The 18,606-nt window shown below is 37.5% G+C and overlaps 1 protein-coding gene across 7 annotated transcripts in view; it reads right to left on the bottom strand.

Annotated features, from left to right (window-relative positions):
* The window catches only part of ACBD6 (acyl-CoA binding domain containing 6), a 220,859-nt gene that overhangs the window by 37,410 nt on the left and 164,843 nt on the right, over window positions 1-18,606 (bottom strand). For 5 of the 7 annotated variants that reach the window (XR_004272769.1, XR_004272770.1, XR_004272768.1 and 2 more), the window contains exon 7: window positions 12,805-12,835. The exons of the other annotated variants lie outside the window; for them this stretch is intronic. Coding sequence is in view for 1 of the 5 variants with exons in the window: in XM_032291240.1 (XP_032147131.1) it covers window positions 12,805-12,835 (31 nt within the window). In the remaining 4 variants the exon portion in view is untranslated. The remainder of the gene's footprint in view (window positions 1-12,804; window positions 12,836-18,606) is intronic. 7 annotated transcript variants of the gene reach the window in all.

Below are 18,606 nucleotides of genomic sequence, written 5' to 3'. Positions count from 1 at the left end.
GCAGTTACAGGTTTTAAAATAGGACCTTTAGCAGTATCACAGGTATAAGCTTCCCATTATATAAATATGTTATACACAATAATAACCAACATAAACTGTCATATCATGCTAAGCTCAAAACTAACCCAACAGCTACACAAGAAGATCAGGGTGAAGTAGATGCATGCCAAGGCTGAAGACACAAAAGATGGCCATCTCAGACAAAGGGACATTAATTACATTTATGCTGTATGATGATGTGAACATCCCACGGGTGAGATATAATATAATCTATGAGCACCAGCCCAGGAATGGAGCTTAAGAATTTAAGTTCCACATCCAGAGAACTCTAGTCAACCAGCTATGAAAATGCTAACTGAGACTAATAGTAATTCCCGACCTTGACAGATGTGAATGAAATTTTAGCTCAGGTCTAACTATAATGTGAGATATAAATTTGGAATTTCAGGTTGCAAAACAGTAACTCGGAGCAAGAAATACGGCATTCATATGAAAGGAGTTTTATTAACAAATGCCTGGGATTTATGCAAAGACGGACTCACATGACGGCATAAACAACAAGGAGGTTGTAGAGAGAAAAAAGTATGACTCCTGTAGTCCCAGCTACTCGGGAGGCTGAGGCAGAAGAACTGCTTGAACTAGGGAGACGGAGGTTGCAGTGAGCCAAGGTTGTACCACTGCACTCCAGCCTGGTGCCTGGTGACTGAGTGGGACTGTCTCAAAAAAAAAAACCAAGTGACCTCCTCATAGCAGGATAGAATGAGATCTAGTAACTTAAAAGGATAGAGGTCCTTTTAAACCACATGGGTGCATCTTATCCTGCTATGAGGAGGTCACTTGGAGTATCTCTTGGAGATTCACTGTTGAGAGGCATCCATTATGTTTGTTAGTAGAGAGCCTACTTGCACATATAGTTGCCCAACAAATAGCTATTGAAAAAATATGCTTTGTATCCCCCAGTTAGATGGTGAACTGCTTGAGTATATGCCTTTTTCTATTCTCTTCTCCATCTAGCATAATGCTGGGCACTTACTATTTGCTCAAAATTCATTAGTTAATTGATTTCTCTGCCTTTGGCATCTTCAGTGAAACACAAGTCACAATGTAGAGTCGTCTTTCAGAAATGTGTATGCTGCCCACCCTTTCAAAACAGACAAAGGCAAAGAACACGAGAGAGAAATGAGGAGGAAAGGGTGCTAACTTTTTACCAAATTAATGAGGGGATATACTGGTGCCCACAATGTGCTGGGAAATACAAAAACAGTCATAAGCCCATCTCGGAAAAGCCTGAGCAAGTCTACAGGGATTAGAACAGTTGCTGAATTTATGGTACCCTGGGAACCTCTATTTGTCAAGTGCCATAGAGGCAGCCCTGACATTGGCACAGGTGAAGATGAATTTTCATTCAGAGCAGTGAGCCTCTGACTCCATTAATCCTCAGGGTTTTGATGATGAATTTCTTTCTTTTTTATTTTATTTATTTTCACTCTAATGCCTCCTCCCACTGCCCTGTAACAGTGTGGAGGTAACAGAACAGATGGTGCTTTGCCTGGAAGACCGAGGGCTCATGAGGATACAAAGCCTGCCCACTCTGAAATCACATGACTGCACGTGCAAGGAAAAGCCTTGATTTCCCCTGGGAGACACAGATGCAATGATATTAGTATTCCCACTGGAGGAACAGGAGGGGAAGGCTAACAGTCCATTTATATGGAAGACCACACTTATACCAATATACTCTTCAGCAAGGACCATGTTTAATCACAAAATATCCAGGGGACCAATATCTGAAGATTCAAAAAAACCCAGGTAAAATATAGGCATATGAGGATTTTAGTATGCTGTCACACAAAGCCCATTTAGAACGAACTAATAAGGACGTACAGTAGTAGAATACTGGCCTCTAGTTAACCTGCGATTGGCTCTGACCCAGTTTTAATCGGAAGAAGCCAGGATTTACAACCTGCTTAAAGATGGAGTTTGACAACTGCTATAATCAGAAGAGCTGTCAACACAAGGACAGCTGTCAAGCCCAACCGTAATTCATAAAAAATAATAGCTAAGCCCCCAAAGACATCCCCAACACTGACTGCACTCACTGGATTTAACGATACTTATAGCTTAATGAAAGTTCCAAGAGTAGGTTAAGAGTCCTGAAATAAAATAAACAAATAGTAATCAACTGCCTACTAAATAAAAAGGGTTAAATAATATTAAGTGATTAAATGAATAACAAATATGCCCAGCAGATTCTCTGGCATATAATAGGTGCTTAATAAATGGTTATTATTATTATTACACACAAGGGTTATTATTACACACAAGACTGTTTTGACTACCTTAAAAACTGGCAAGAATCCGGTGACCTAGTGAAAAATTATAAAGTAAAAATCACCCACTCCTATAAGCAATTACGAATTGCTTAAATAATTCGTAATTGCTTATAGGAGTAAGTTATTCTTAATTTATAATTTTTAAATATTTAAAATAATATTTAAAGTTATTTTAAACAAAAAATAATTTTTATTAAACACACCTGAATTGTCAGAATATTTTAGCTTTATATATTTGTAATGCCAGAACTTCTAAGGATATTTAGTATTTGATTATCTTGATTTTAACATACATGGCATTTTTTTTTTGTTCTTTCCATGATGATTAATATAACCTGAGAGAAATAGAAGTTCTGGATCAACTTTTTAGGCAAGATTTCTGAATCAGGGATAGTTTTTATTAATGTCTAAACTCTCTGTGAACAGAAATAAGAAGATAAAAGCACACAGATAGACAGAGATGTTGACATACATTTACTGCCAAGTACAGTCTTGAAAAGTAGTGTTGAATCACTGACCAAGGTGGCCAATAAGAAAAGATTTTCTTTAATTTTGTTTCTACAAAAGATTATCTTCCACAAAATAATGTTTTCCTTAAAAAGACAGGAAGACTGTAATTATTTGTAAAATTACAAAAAGAGGTCTGGATGTGGAATCAGAAGACCTGTACAAGTGTCGTGGCTCTGCTACCTACAGCTTGGATTACCCTGTCAAGGTCACATCTCTGAACTGTAGTTTTTCATCTAAAAATGGGGAAAGGTAACACCTAGCTCAAACATTTGTAGAAAAGACTAAATGGGATTTTATATAGAAACACCACCACCACTACTGTACATCTGCCTAGGTTTAGACTTTTTTGGTGCCTATATACTTTTTAAAGAGTATAAAATGCATACAGAAGAGTACCAAAATCATATACAGCTGAGCCTAAACAACATGAGGGTTAGGCGTGCCAGCTCCACACGAATTAGAAAAGCCACATGACTGCTGACTCTTCAAAAACTTAACTACTAATATTCTATGGCTGACTAGAAGCCTTACCAGTAACAGAAACTGTCAATTAACACATACTTCGTATATGTCTTCTTAATGTAATAAGCCATAGAAAAGAAAATGTTAAGAAAATCCTACAATACATGTATAGTACTGTACTGCATATATTGACGCTGTATGTTTATGTTGCCTGTTTCCAAGATCAATCATCTGTCTGAAATGATGGCAACTGCGGTAGCAGACATCAAGCTATGGTACATATCAAGCAATTAACTTTTTCTTGTAAATGTCATGACTTTCCTTCTTGGGAACACTTCCAGCGTCACTAGTGGCATTTTGAAATAACAAAAGGGCCCCCTTGTGTTATTTCAAGGTTTATGGTAGGGCACTAAGCAAGAAAAACACACAAGAACTGTGAGGTCACTTTTTTACTGTGATATGCAATTTACTGGAGAGACAAACTGCTCATGTAGAGATGACCAGCATCACCTGGCACTTTAAGCACAGACTGGCAACACTTCAGCTCACTGCAATAGCAACAGGAGGTATATACAAAATTATTACAGAACAGTACGTACTACACTTAATTTTATGCAGCTATAATTTAATACTGCATCTTTCCATTTGTTTACATTTTTCTCAACTTTGAATGGTGCTATGAATGGTCTGTGTTTGTGTGCATAAGTTTTGATAAATTTTAATTTTTATAATAGATTTGTGTACATTTTATGATGGTAAATGATGAAATAGACTAGCATCTATACATATTTTATGCATTCATGACATATATAACTTTTTCTTAATTTTTCTTGGTATTTCTAAGCTGCAAAATTGAGTTTTTTCAAACTGTTGCAAATCTTCAAAATATTTTCCAATGTATTTATTTTTAAAAAACTCTGCATGTAGTAAGCGGACCCACACAGTTCACACCTATGTTGTTCATTGGTCAACTATATATAAATTTTCTTAAGGAAATTTATCCATGTAACTAGTATATATCAACAATCAGATCATTATTAGACTCTGAGAAGCACTCCTGCCCTATTAACCCCTTCTAGTGTTTGCTACCTGCCTACTTCACCCAAGGTAATCAATTACCCCCTTTACTAATGGTAGAGATGTTTTTCCCATTTTTGACCTTTATATAAATGGAAAGCATACTGTATGTAGTCTTTTTTGTCTGGCATCTCAGCTCAATAGCATGTGTAAGATTCATTTAAGTTACTGCATGTAGATGCAGCTCATTTGCATTGCTGTATAGTATTCCACCAGATGAACAGCACAGATTATTACCAACCAGAGCTCAGAGTTCCTGAATCTGAAGATCCCAATGTTTAAATCAATTCTAGGAATTATCAGTGAATGTATCTTCAAATATTGATTTTCTCCAATCTCTCCTTCTGGAACTCATATTAAAAATAATGAACTTGACTTTTATCCAAAACACAAGCAATAACATGCTGGTGAGGATGTGGAGAAAAGGGAACCCTTGTACACTATTGGTGGGAATGTAAATTAGTACAATCACCTTGGAGAACAGTTTGGAGGTTCCTCAAAAAACTGCAAATACAGCTACCATACGATTCAGCAATCTCAATCCTGGGTATATACCCAAAAGAAAACGAATCAGCATATCAAAGAAATATCTGCACTGCCATGTTTGTTGCAGCACTGTTGACAACAGCCAAGGCTTGGAAACAACCTAAGTGTCCATCAACAGATGAATGTGTAAACGAAATGTGGCACGTATGCACAATAGAGTACTATTCAGCCATAAAAAAAGAGTGAGACCCGGTCATCTGCAACAACATGGATGGACTGGAGGTCATTATGTTAAGTGAAATAAGCCAGGCACAGAAAGGCAAACTTCATATGTTCTCACTTATTTGTCGAAGCTAAAAATTAAAACAATTAAAACTGTGTAAAGAGAGAGTAGAGGGATGATTACTAGAGGTTGGGAAGGGTTGTAGGGACATGTGGAGGGAAGTGGGGATGGTTAGTGGGTACAAAATATCCTTACAAAGAATGAATAAGACCCAGCACAACAGGATGACTATAGTTAATAATAATTGAATTTTACACTTCAAAATAACTAAAAGAATATAATTAGATTGTTTATAAAACAAGGGATAAATGCTTGAGGGAATGGATACCCTATTTATCATGATGTGATTATTATACATTGTATGCCTGTATCAAAGTATCTCGTATACCCCATAAATATATATCTACTATGTACCCACAAAAATTAAAAACAAAAAAATTAGGCTGTGGACAGTGGCTCATGCCTATAATCCCAGCACTTTGGGAAGCTGATGCAGGTGGATCACTTGAGGCTAGGAGTTTGACACAGCCTGGTCAACATGGTAAAACCCCGTCTCTACTAAAATTACAAAAACTAGCCAGGTGTGTAAAAATATAAAAACTAGCTGAGTGTGGTGGCACATGCCTGTAGTTCCAGCTACTCTGGAGGCTGGGAAAGGAGAATCCAGGAGGCGGAGGTTACAGTGAGCCAAGATCACACCACTGCACTCCAGCCTGGGTGACAGTGAGATTCTGTCTTAAAAAAAAAAAAAAAAAAATTAAAATAAATAAATGCTGAATTTTCTCGTTCCACTCTTAATGTCTCTTTTACATTTATCATTTCTTTACCTTTCTGTGCCGCCTTTTTGGCAACTGCTTTAGACAAATCTTTTCACCAATTTTTTTTAACTTGTGTCAATTCTTCACTTTAACCTATCCATTATAAAATTTCTGTGTTTTTTCCATCTACATAAGTTCTGTTTGGTTCTCTTCCATATCTGCCTGTTCTTTTTTGGAATGTCTTGCTCTTGTGTTTTTGATTCCTTGATTTTATACAGACTTATTCTGATCATTTCAATAGTTTTACTGAAGTTCCTCAAAGTTTAATACTGTGGTTTTCTGTGTCTGCTGACATTCAAGTGTATTTTGTAATTTTGGATTGTGAACTGATTTTCAGTAGGGCTTCATTCTGGAGGGATTTCGTACTGTATAGGTTGAAGATGTGTTTCTCAAGAAAAGTTTAGCATTCACGAGCCCAGTACACTTATGTTAATTTCTTGACTTGAGGATTCCTGAAATAACGAGCATATAAATGTGAACTTCAAACTTATATGGCTTTTGTTCCCACCCAAATGCTAGTCTGAGGCAGAGACGCTTCTTTGTCTTCTTTTTACCAGTAGGCCAACTTGTTCTAATCTCCACCCTTCTGCCTTCTCTTTTAAGCTGTGGATGTATCCTTTTGAAGGTCCTGGCTCATGTGCAGGATCTCAGTTTTGACTCCTGATTCCTTCTAGTTCAAGAGGCCTTATTTCCAGGTTGCATTGGTATTGAAATCCAAGCTCAGAGTTCTCCCAGATATAGTGTTTGCTCACCCACTTATCACTGTAGATACTGGGTTCTTATTTATTGGGTGGGAAGCAAAGAAATCTGGGGACATCTCTTATCTTAAAAAGAATATTTATTGTATCCAGCAAATAGTAGGCATTAAAATATTTGTTTAATGAAATATAATTAAGAAGTTGTATCATATTCATAGTACTAACAGAACCCATGATGCTCAAATTTAAAATAATTTTTGAACAGGTAATATATGCATATAGGTCCAATATAGAAGTTATAAAAGGGTTTACAGAAAAATGTTTTCATCTTATTCTTGTATTCTAGCCCCCCACCTCCTCTTCCTTAAGGCAATTAACATTATTAGCTTTTTATGTATCCTCCCAAAGATATATATTTACTAGCAAGCATGGATGTATTCATGACAGCACACTATATACACTGCACTACACCTTAATCTTTTTGTTCAACAATATATGTTAAGAGATTTTTCCGTACCAGTACATAAAGAAAATAGAGCTTATTTGAAGCCAGTCAGAAATGCCTTTTGAAAAATCCCTACTCTGTTGCTATCTATAAATGCATTTTAAATATATCAAACTTAAACAGACACATTCCTACATCCATAAAGGCATTCACTCCCAATGGTTAACTAGGGATGACAGAGTGACTCATCTAAACTCTCAAGGGCACATTCAATCTGTTTTAGCCATTGCTACAGTTTCTAGAAGGGAGAAATAAAGGGAAAACACAGCACATGCCACAAAGAAGGCACTGAAAAACATCTGAATGAGGGAATGAAAGAAGGAATAAGGGGATGGAAGTAAGTTGATTCAGCAGAGAATGTGGGTGCATTGGGAGTGGCTGTCTTTATAAGCAGAGCAGTGAACTCTAGACCGTAGGGCAAATATTTTAGAGTGAAAGAAAGCTGGCCTCTTGAAGCAAGATATCAGGAAAAATGAGTAGCCGTGAATTTCATGCTGAAGGCCCTCCAACCCCCGTGAAGAGTTTATTTTTCCTTTTTTGAATCTGTGGTTGTTTGACTTAGGCCTGATTATCCCAGATCGCCATCATAGCCGTGGGGTATTTGAGACAAATTTTTTCTGGGTGGAAAATTAGGGTTTAGAACAGCTAGCTCTTGATAATACAGGAGAAGTCATATGATAGAAATAGTTTATAAACATGTTTGAGGAGTAAGTGATGTGAATGCTGTGGAAGGAGGTATGGGAAAACACTCATTTTTCTGTCCTTTCCTAGTAAATATAGAGACATGGGTTTGATTTTCCAGTCGCCTTAGGCAAGCTTGTTAATCTCTTCGAGTTTTAGTTTCCTCATTTATAAAATGGTGAGAACAACAACGACTACATATGCTTTGGGAGGCTGACATGGGAAAATTGCTGGAGGCCTGAAGTTTGACAACAGCCTGTACTAGATCCTGTCTCAACAAAAATAAAATAACTTAGCCAGCTGTGGTGGTGCGTCCTGTAGTCCCAGCTACTTGGGAGCCTGAGGTGGGAGGACTGCTCAAGCCCAGAAGTTCAAGGCTGCAGTGAGCCATGACTTGGCCACTACACTCCAGCCTGGGTGACAAGAGTGTGACACCGACTCACAAACAAACAAAAAACTCTTCTAGAGGGCTATTTATAGACAGGAGCTTACAGATTAAATATAGTTTATTATTTTACTATTTTATATGCTCATTTTAATGGTTCTTTCAAAGGGATTTGGTACCATATGTGTTTGTATGTGCACAGATGCATTTATGTGCAATTTTAATTAACAAATATTATAAGCATGGCATACAGAGGAATATAGAGGCCAATAAAACAAGTTGTTAACTACTACGAATATTCTGTAATAAATGTTCTAAATCATATTATACACATGTTCAGGAGTTTTTCTCTGGTATATGTCTAGAACTGAAATTACTCGGTTGTGGAGTATGTGTACCTTTAACTTTATTAAATCTTACTAAACTGATATCAAAATGGCTGTAACAGTTGACACTCTCCTCAGTAATGTAGAATTCTTGTTGTTCTACATTCTAATACTAATATGTGTAGATGTTCACATGTTGCCAATCTGATGAGTATGAAGTTGTATCTAAATGTTTTAATCTGCATTCCTGAATTAACTGTTGTTGGGAGAGTTCTTGAAAGGTCTCTCACATTTCTGCACGTCTTATGTACAAATGTACATAAGGTACAAAGGTACATGCAGAAGACATAAGACAGCTTTTGTTCTAGACTAAGTTTCAAGGATGTTTGTGTAAAGAAAATATTTGACAACAGAGATAGTGTTTCTTTCCAAAGCGGAGGGCAGGTATGCTTACCACCCAGAATAATCAACATAATACCTCCTCCTGAGCAAAGGTTTGCTTGTGGCCCATTATAAAGGATTAGAGTTCCGTAAGATCAGGATTCCTAAGCCATGACACACGGTGTGTGCAGTATCTACCTAGGCCTCTCTGTATTGCTCTGGTGGGACTTTGGAGGCAAGAAGAAATGATGAAAACATGAAGCTCAGGCTGCTTGCTGTGCCATGGATAATAAAGTCTTTTGTTTCTGATCCAAAAGTTTTGTCTTTTGCCAGCAACCATGAAACTGTGTCAGGGTAACTTGTTAGCTTGTAAGTAGGGGGCAATTTCAGACTACTCATAGTTCTTTTTTTTTTTTTTTTTTTGAGATAGGGTCTTACTCTGTCAACCAGGCTGGAGTGCAGTGGCATGATCATGACTCACTGCAGCCTTCAATTCCTGGATTCAAGTGATTATCCCGCCTCAGCCTCCCAAGTAGTTAGGACCACATTTGTCCAGGACAGCCTTAGCAAAAGGTAGCTGGAGGCAAGGTGGAAAATGTTTGTCCTGCTTCTACCAGGAAGAAAGCCCTCTGACTGGGAGCTGGGAAGAGAGGGAGCTCTGCGTTCCTGGCTACAGCATTGTGGAGTGGAGTCTCCACATTGCTGGGCTGGCAAGAGGGAAAGGAGGAAGTGATCTTGGCTCAAATACTACAAAGTTTTCCTTCTTACCAAATTTTTGTAGATTCTCTTGAATAGATGTCTCTTCATTTGCTTTTTGTCCTTAATACCATTTTCAGAAGCTATAAATGTCTACAGTTTTGAAAATAATTTTCACCAGTTTGACAACAGAGCGTGTCAGTGAAGCTTCTGATGTTGTCATGTTGGAATTCAGTTCTCTGCCTTCATTATGATAGCTGTAAAATAACATCTTGATATTTGGAAGACCAAGTCCTTCTTTCTTGTTTTTCTTCAAACTGTCTTAGATACTCCTGGCTCCTTTATCTTCCATATGAAGTTTAGGACAAGCTTGTTAAATTCCACAAGTATTTGCTGAAAAATTCTTATGCAAATTCTCTGAATTTGTACTTTGTGTTGGCAGAAATGATCATTATGAAATTGAGTCTTCCCATTCATTAACATGGATTATTTCTCCTTCTACTTAGTTCCTTTAAAAATGTCTTTTAAAAAATCACATTTTTTTCTATGAAGGTTTTACATGCCTTTTGTTAGGTTAAGTCCTAGGACTTTGCTGCTGTTGTAAATAATATTTAAAATAATTTTTAAATTTTTTTACCTTTTTATACTAATGTTTAAGAGTGAACTTTAAGAAACGAATGCATTCACCATCCTTGCTAAATTGTATAATTAGTTTTAATAATTTGTAGAGTTTCTTGTATTTCTATGTACCTAATTGTACTGAGAATGATGATGATTTTGTTTTATCCATCTCATGTACTATTTATTTTTTCATTTTGTGTTATCTATAATTCTAATATAGTATTGAAGAGAAATAGTTATGGTATGCATGCTTTTCTTGTTTCTGATTGTAAAGAAAATGCCCCAAACATTCCATCTTTAATAATAGTGTTTGCTCTGGGTTTTTGATAAGAAAGTTAATCAGGCCATAGAAGTCTCCTTCTATTCCTAGTTTAAGAGCTTTTATCATAAAAAGAATTAACTAACATTCATTGAGTATATACCAAGTGTCAGCCATTGTTCTAAGCACTTTACAAAGATTAACTCATAACAAATCTCTGAGGTTATTATTCCCTATTTCATCATGAGTAAACTGAGGTACAGTGTGAGTTAAGTATTTTGTCCCAGGTCAGTGGTAGAACTAGAATTTGAACCCAGAAGTCTGGCTTAAGAGCACAGGGTCTTAACTACTTTTTTCTACAGCTTTTTGAGTGTTGAACGTCATCCAATGCTTTTTTCTGCATTTGATTTGATTCTTTTAACCTGATTTGCTGATGTAGAAGGCTACATTAATAGATTTTTAAAAAAATGTTAAGTCATCCTTGAATTCCTGGGATAAGCTCAATTTGGTTAGCACATGTATCTTTCTTTCCTTTAAAAATACACTGATGGATTTCATTTGCTAATATTTTATTTAGGATTTCTGCATATGCTCAAAAGTGAGATTGACTCACAATTTTCTTTTCTTTTCTCCTGCTGGTTTTGGTACCAAGGTTATGCTAGATAAACTCATAAGTGAGTTAGGGCTGGCAGTTGGTGACAGACATTTCAACCTCAATTAGGCTGACATATATAGGTAGTATAATAGCCAGTTCAATAGGTTAAAACTCCTAGATAGCACAGTGAGGTTTCTCCAGAATCATCCCTCCAGAATGATTTTGCTTTTGTTTCTGCCAAGCATCCCAGAGACACTATCAGGTTGAAATCCCTTAGCTGATTTCTAAGCTTGGGATTTTTGAACACTTAAGAAGTGGAAATTTAAAGTCCAAGCAGTGAATAAAGTGTCCAGAGTCATCTGAACCACTTGTTACTGAATGGCAGTCTAAGACTGCCAGATTGCCAAATGTATTCCCTCCCAACAGGGCATTCCCTCCCAAAAGGTCAGAAGGTGGCTGGTCCGTAATCTGGTTTGAATATTGATGGCTGTCTGTCATTCAACCATATTCACACCCAAATAGAATTTTTTTTTTTTTTTTTTTGAGACAGGATCTGTGTTGCTCAGGCTGACCTCAAACTCCTGGATTTGAGTCATCCTCCTGCCTCAGCCTCCTGAGTAGCTGGGACTATAGACATGCACCACTGTACTCAGATTCTTTTAATTATATTTACTAGTACTTTACATTTTACAAAATACTGGAATATCTTTAATCTCACTGAATTTACTAAGCAGAGCTGCCATATTATAATTTCTATCTGATTTTTTTTTCTATTTTACAGATTTCTTAAGCTAATCCCTTTGTAAAAGAAATTAGTTAAAAATTATATTTATTTTTCTCAATTAGATCAACAAAAATATTTCTTGTAGGAGAGATGCTAAATTCTACAGTGGCAATAATTAACATCTTTCTTGTCACTCATGAATAGAACCAAGAATGAAATAATGAATTTTCAAACAGGGTCTGGAGGGGTCTCCATTTCTGTTGATAGTACAGAAACAATTTATTTTAAACGTGACCATAAGAATTTTAATATATCTTCAACTTACTAAGTTATTAATACATTTTTTTTTTTTTAGATGTAGTCTCAGTTTGTCACCCAGGTTGGAGTGCAGTGGAGTGATCTCGGCTCACTGCAACCTCCACCTCCCAGGTTCAAGTGATTCTACTGCCTCAGCCTCCTGAGTAGCTGGGATTACAGGAGCCTGCTACCACGCCTGGCTAATTTTTATATTTTTAGTAGAGACAGGGTTTCATTTCATTTTTTTTTTTTTTAGATGAAGTCTCAGTTTGTCGCCCAGGCTGGAGTGCACTGGTGTGATCTTGGCTCACTACAACCCTCACCTCCCAGATTCAAGTGATTCTACTGCCTCAGCCTCCTGAGTAGCTGGGATTACAGGCGCCTGCCACCACGCCTGGCTAATTTTTATATTTTTATAGAGACAGGTTTTGTTGGCCAGGCTGGTCTAGAACTACCGACCTCAAGTGATCCGCCCATCTCGGCCTCCCAAAGTGCTGGAATTACAGGTGTGAGCCACTGTGCCCGGCCCAATACATTTTTTAAACAAAAAATTATTGTATCTCTGCTAGCTGCCAGATACTTTTCTAAGCACTATGTAAGAATAAAGTTGAAAACAAATAGAGAAGATGTTCAAATATGATAATTTAGTAACTTAGAAACTTCTTACCATAATGTAGAGCTGTTTGGCCTTCATTATCCTATGAAAGAAACAAATAATACATTTTAGAAGTCTAAGTAATTGCAAAAGTATGAAAGTACATAAACTATAGCAAATTTATCTAATATACCCAGTTCCATAGATTTATCAGACTTAAAGTCAGTTATCTGAGCCTCACAGTAACTTTTGACCAAGCTCACCACCTTGAAGAATAAAGAATGATAACTTGTGCACTGTGGCAGCTACAGTGGAGTAACAGGATAACCAGTTATTCCAGATACCTACAGATAATAAACCAAAGGGAAATCCTTAAAGTGAGGCAGTCTGGTTACCTAGTCAGTGGCAGAAAAATTGACACTGTGTCTCATTTATCTTGGCCAGTATTAGAATTTTTTTTTCCCCTAAGCTTGTCCCCAAATCTATCTAGTGAATCTGTGATTTATAGTGAATAGCTTTTTATCCCCTTTGAAAGACTCACAAATTCCAGGCTAATAACATTAGGTTTCCTAAACAGATCAAGTATGATAAAGTAATGTGATTTCAAAGCATACAAAATCCCAGGAGTTTTTAAGGAAGCCAAAAATTACCATAGAATACTTAGGATATTCCAACATTTCAGTTAATTATCTTCCTTTAAAACCAAGAAAACTGTATATACTACTAACTGTAGCACAGCTGAGTACTTTTTAGCAATGCCACCTCTTAAATTAAGAGCAGCTAGTCACATTACATGCATAACAAATAATCAGTTAAAGTACACAAGTGAAAAGAAGAATTCAGTAATTAATTTCACAAGCACTTTGTAATATGCATGGCCATTATGTTCCTAATAATTAAGAATAAATGTGAAACTGTTACTATGAATAACTTGGAAAGGGTGATGTTGTCCCAGTCAAACTATTCTTGAGTACCCATATCTGCCTTTCCCACTTCCTAACGGGTCAGTGTAGGGGTGGAGGTTAGCACCAAAACTTTTTGGCAATGGGTCTCCCTATTAATCTCCTAGAAAGAAAAGCAGAAAGTTGCCATAGGTAACTTATTTTATGGTTCAGATAGGTAGTAAGAAAAAGGTCATGGCAGGGGGACAACCTTGAGACAATGTACTTCATTTTCCTACTATGGAATGAAGTCCTGATTGGATTTGGAGGTAAGGTGCTTATTACATGGGTGAGAGGAGATATGAAAGAAGTAATTTTGGCAGGGAGTCAGGGTAGAGTACACTTGGCTAAGGTACAACTATGGCTAAGTTTGGGATGTCCAGGAAGCATCATAAAGATAATAAACTCCAAGAAAAGTAAAAGATGGAAAGCAGCATGCAAAAGTCAGGAAGCACAGATGATCATTTTTACCTACTTTTTTTTGTCTTTTTAGATATAACGTTTATGTTGTTCCCCTTTGACTTGCCCTGCCCTTGAGATTAAGGACAGGTGGGGGAAGAGAGGTGGGGGAAGGCAGCTATAGTGAGTAGTATCTGAGTGATTCTTATGTAGGGCAACCTGACAATGTGAAGTTCTGCTCCAGAGAATGTTGTCTTGCTTGGCAAAGCTAAGGCCAATTTTGAAAGAACAGTACTGACCATTGTGGCTTAAGACTCATATCTGTATTTGCCAGTTTCCAATGTTAATCAATAAAAGTGTGTGTGTGTATACACACACACATATATGCAAACACCTGATGGGTTTATATATTCACATTTATAGTTTAAATGTGAATATCCTGCATTAGGAAGTAATTTCAGAAAGAGCTTAATCTACTGCAATTTCAGGATTCTACTTATGTATCCATCATGCAAGGTTGTATTTTCCACAGATATCCATCTTTAGACAGCATTGTTGTTTCACTACGTATTTGTGCATAACTCTCATGTTTAATCACTCTGTTCATATATCCTCAGTTAATTTCCTTTCAATTTCTAATTCTTCGTTTTCACGAAGGAGGTGGAAGAAAGAGCAATTCCTTTTAATCACTTTTACCAGTGAATACTAAATCTGTATCTCTAGCTCAATTTCAAATTAATTAAGTATAGTTACAATTATGTTCCAGTCACTGTTCTAGGCACTGGAAACACAGAGATAAATGAGACAGAGAAGGTCTCTAATGTTATAAATCTTTTATTGTAGTGGCTAGGGAATCAACAAGCAAATTAATACATTTAATAATATGCAGTGATGAGTACGTTGGAAAAGAATCAAAGCAGAGTAAGAGATGAGATTGGTGTGGGGTGCTGTTTTAGATAGAAAGGACAGAGGACTCTATAAGACGGTATGTTTTCAGATAACTGGGGAAGACACTAAGGTGATCATGCAACCCTAAATGGGCAAATCACAACACCTGTCATCTTCCTTGTCTGAAAGTAAGCACATTACTCAAGCCAAGGCAATTAGTTTTCTTTCAAAAATTTTCAAAATGGAGCTAAGGGATGGAAGTGTGTGCACACAGAAGGTTCTTTCCTCTCTGATCAAAACTAAAGGGTGCAACCCTATAAATATGTACAAATACTATATGTCAATTTAAAAAAAGAAAGTGTGGTCAAAGAAGCTACATATGGAAGGATAAATATTGTATAATCCCATTTATATGACTTACCTAGAGTAGCCAAATTCATAGGCACATGAAATAGAATAGCAGTGACCTCCCAGGAGCTGGGAGGAGGGGAGCATGGGGAGTTCTTGTCTAATGGGTACAGAGTTTCAGTTTGGGATGCTGGAAAAGTTCCGGAGATAAATAGTGGTGATAACTGAATAATGTGAATGTCCTTAATGCCACTGAACTGTACATGTAAAAAAATGGTTAAAATGGTAAATTCCACATATATTTTACCACAATAAAAAAAGAAAATTAGAAAAGGGTATGAGTCAAAAACTTCAAGTGGCAATGTTCTGTACTTTTGGGGGAAAATCAGTCTGCAGTAGAAGGAAATAAGTATTCACAAAGAAAAAAGCAGTGAGAGATGTAGAGAGAATGAGGTTCTCTGGATCTTGTCATTTAAACAATATTTTTCTTGGTCAGGTAAGCCAGTAACAGCAAAATACTCCCTAGACAAATGTTATCTTTTTGTCACTTGCAAACAAGAGTCCTGACTAACACAGAGTGTAAGGCATTTTATGAACCAATTCTTGTTCATCTGTCTCCCAATTCCTTCTCTTCCCAATTTTGTGACTGCCAATTCCCCATAAGAATACTTATCTGGGGTCTTGAGCGGTGGCCCCCACCTGTAATCCTAGCACTTTGCGAGGCCAGTGTGGGTGGATTGCTCGAGTTCAACAGTTCGAGACCAGCCTGGGCAACATGGTGAAAGGTGACACCCTGTCTCTACTAAAACACAAAAAAATTAGCCAGGCATGGTAGTGTGCACCTGTAGTCCTAGCTACTTGGGAGGCTGGGGCAGAATTGCTTAAACTCGGGAGGTGGAGGTTGCAGTGAGCCAAGATAGTGCCATTGCACTTCAGCCTGGGTGACAGAGCAACGCCATGTCAAAAAAACAAAACAAAACAACACACACACACGAAACACACACACACACAAAACTTATCTGGACTCCTGTAGCTATAAATGCTCCTTGCTCTACTTGGAACTGTCCCTCAACATTTTAAAGACAGAATCTCACTCTTTTCTCATGTTTAAAAATCTCTTTGATATATTTGAGCCCAGGACTTCATGACCAAAACATCAAAAGCAATGGCAACGAAAGCCAAAATAGACAAATGGGATCTAATTAAACTTAAGAGCTTCTACACAGCAAAAAAACTATCAATAGAGTGAACCGGCAACTAACAGAATGTGAAACAATTTTTGCAACCTACCCATCTGACAAAGGGCTAATATCTAGAATCTATGGAGAACTTAAAACAAATTTACAAAAACAAAAAACAAAAAACAATCCCATCAAAAAGTGGGCAAAGGATATGAACAGTCACTTTTCAAAAGAAGACATTTATGCAGCCAACAAACACATGAAAAAAGCTCATCATCACTAGTCATTAGAGAAATGCAAATCAAAACCACATTGAGATACCACCTCACACCAGTTAGAATGGTGATCATTAAAAAATCAGGAGACAACAGATGCTGGAGAGGATGTGGAGAAATAGGAATGCTTTTACACTGTTGGTGGGAGTGTAAATTAATTCAACCATTGTGGAAGACAGTGTGGCAATTCCTCAAGGATCTAGAAATAGAAATACCATTTGACCCAGCAATCCCATTACTGGGTATATACCCAAAGGATTATAAATCATTCTGTTATAAAGACACATGCACACGTGTTTATTGTGGCATTGTTCACAACAGCAAAGACTTGGAACCAACCCAAATGCCCATCAATGATAGACTGGACAGGGAAAATGTGGCATATATACACCATGGAATACTATGCAGCCATAAAAAGGATGAGTTCATGTCCTTTGCAGGGATACGGATGGGAAACTCGAAACCATTATTCTTAGCAAACTGACAAGAACAGAAAACCAAACACCGCATGTTCTCACTCATAAGTGGGTGCTGAACAATGAGAACACAAGGACACAGAGAGGGGAACATCACACACTGGGGCCTGGAAGGTGGTGGAGGAATAGCAGGTGGTGGGGGGATTGGAGAGAGATAGTATTAGGAGAAATATCTAGTGTAGATGACAGGGCGATGGATGCAGCAAAACACCATGGCACATGTATACCTATGTACCAAACCTGCAAGATCTGCACATGTAAGCCAAAACTTAAAGTATAATAAGTAAATTTTTTAAAAATTGAATTGACATTTCATAATCCCTGTATTTCTTTTCTCCCCCCCCCCACCTTTTTTTTTTCAATTTAGAGGTTTGGGGGTACATGTGAAGAACATGCAAGATTGCTGCATAGGTACACACGTGGCAGTGTGATTTTTTTTTTATTTGAGTTCAGGGAGGGGAAGCAGGGTGACGTTTGTTGTGCTGGCTGATACCTACATATTGCTTCCTATGTGCTTTTTGATTTTGGATTATGAGTTTATTTTTATTTTTTTATTTTTTGAGACGGAGTTTCACTCATGTTACCCAGGTTGGAGTGCAATGGCGCGATCTCGGCTCACCGCAACCTCCGCCTCCTGGGTTCAGGCAATTCTCCTGCCTCAGCCTCCTGAGTAGCTGGGATTACAGGCACGTGCCACCATGCCCAGCTAATTTTTTGTATTTTTAGTAGAGATGGGGTTTCACCATGTTGACCAGGATGGTCTCGATCTCTTGACCTCGTGATCCACCCGCCTCGGCCTCCCAAAGTGCTGGGGTTACAGGCTTGAGCCACCGCGCCCGGCCGGATTATGAGTTTATTTTAAGTGGGGTTTTATCTATGAAAAAACTGCTGTGCTCTCTAGATTGAGGGTCTGTCCCTTCAGAATGATTTTGCTTTTGTTTCTTCAAGCATCCCAGATATATTATCAGCTTGGGATAACTTAGTTGATTTCTTGGTTTGGGAATTTTTGAACACTCAAGAAATGCAAATTTAAAAAGAGCAAACCCACCTTCACTCCCACCCCTAGACCCGGACTTGGAGCATAGTCTGACAAACTCTCTATGTCAATTCTGTTAGTGGGCAGAATTTTTCAGTCTACTCTGAGGGTGGCTGGTATTAGTTGAGATTTCTACCCCACAGGTATTGAGACTAGCAAAAGCTTTCATGGCAGTCCGGTGTTGGTTTAAACTTACTACTTTGTTTTTAAAGCTTTATTTAAAAAACTATTTTAAAGCTTCCTTTTTTTTTTTTTTTTTTTTGGGATGGAGTCTCGCTCTGTCGTCAGGCTGGAGTACATGGTGCGATCTCTGCTCACTGCAACCTCCAC

Source organism: Sapajus apella, unplaced genomic scaffold (assembly GCF_009761245.1).
Source record: "Sapajus apella isolate SASKATOON/1434 unplaced genomic scaffold, GSC_monkey_1.0 scaffold25, whole genome shotgun sequence".
Taxonomy (NCBI): Eukaryota; Metazoa; Chordata; class Mammalia; order Primates; family Cebidae; genus Sapajus; species Sapajus apella.
This window is presented reverse-complemented; position numbering and strand designations above follow the sequence as displayed.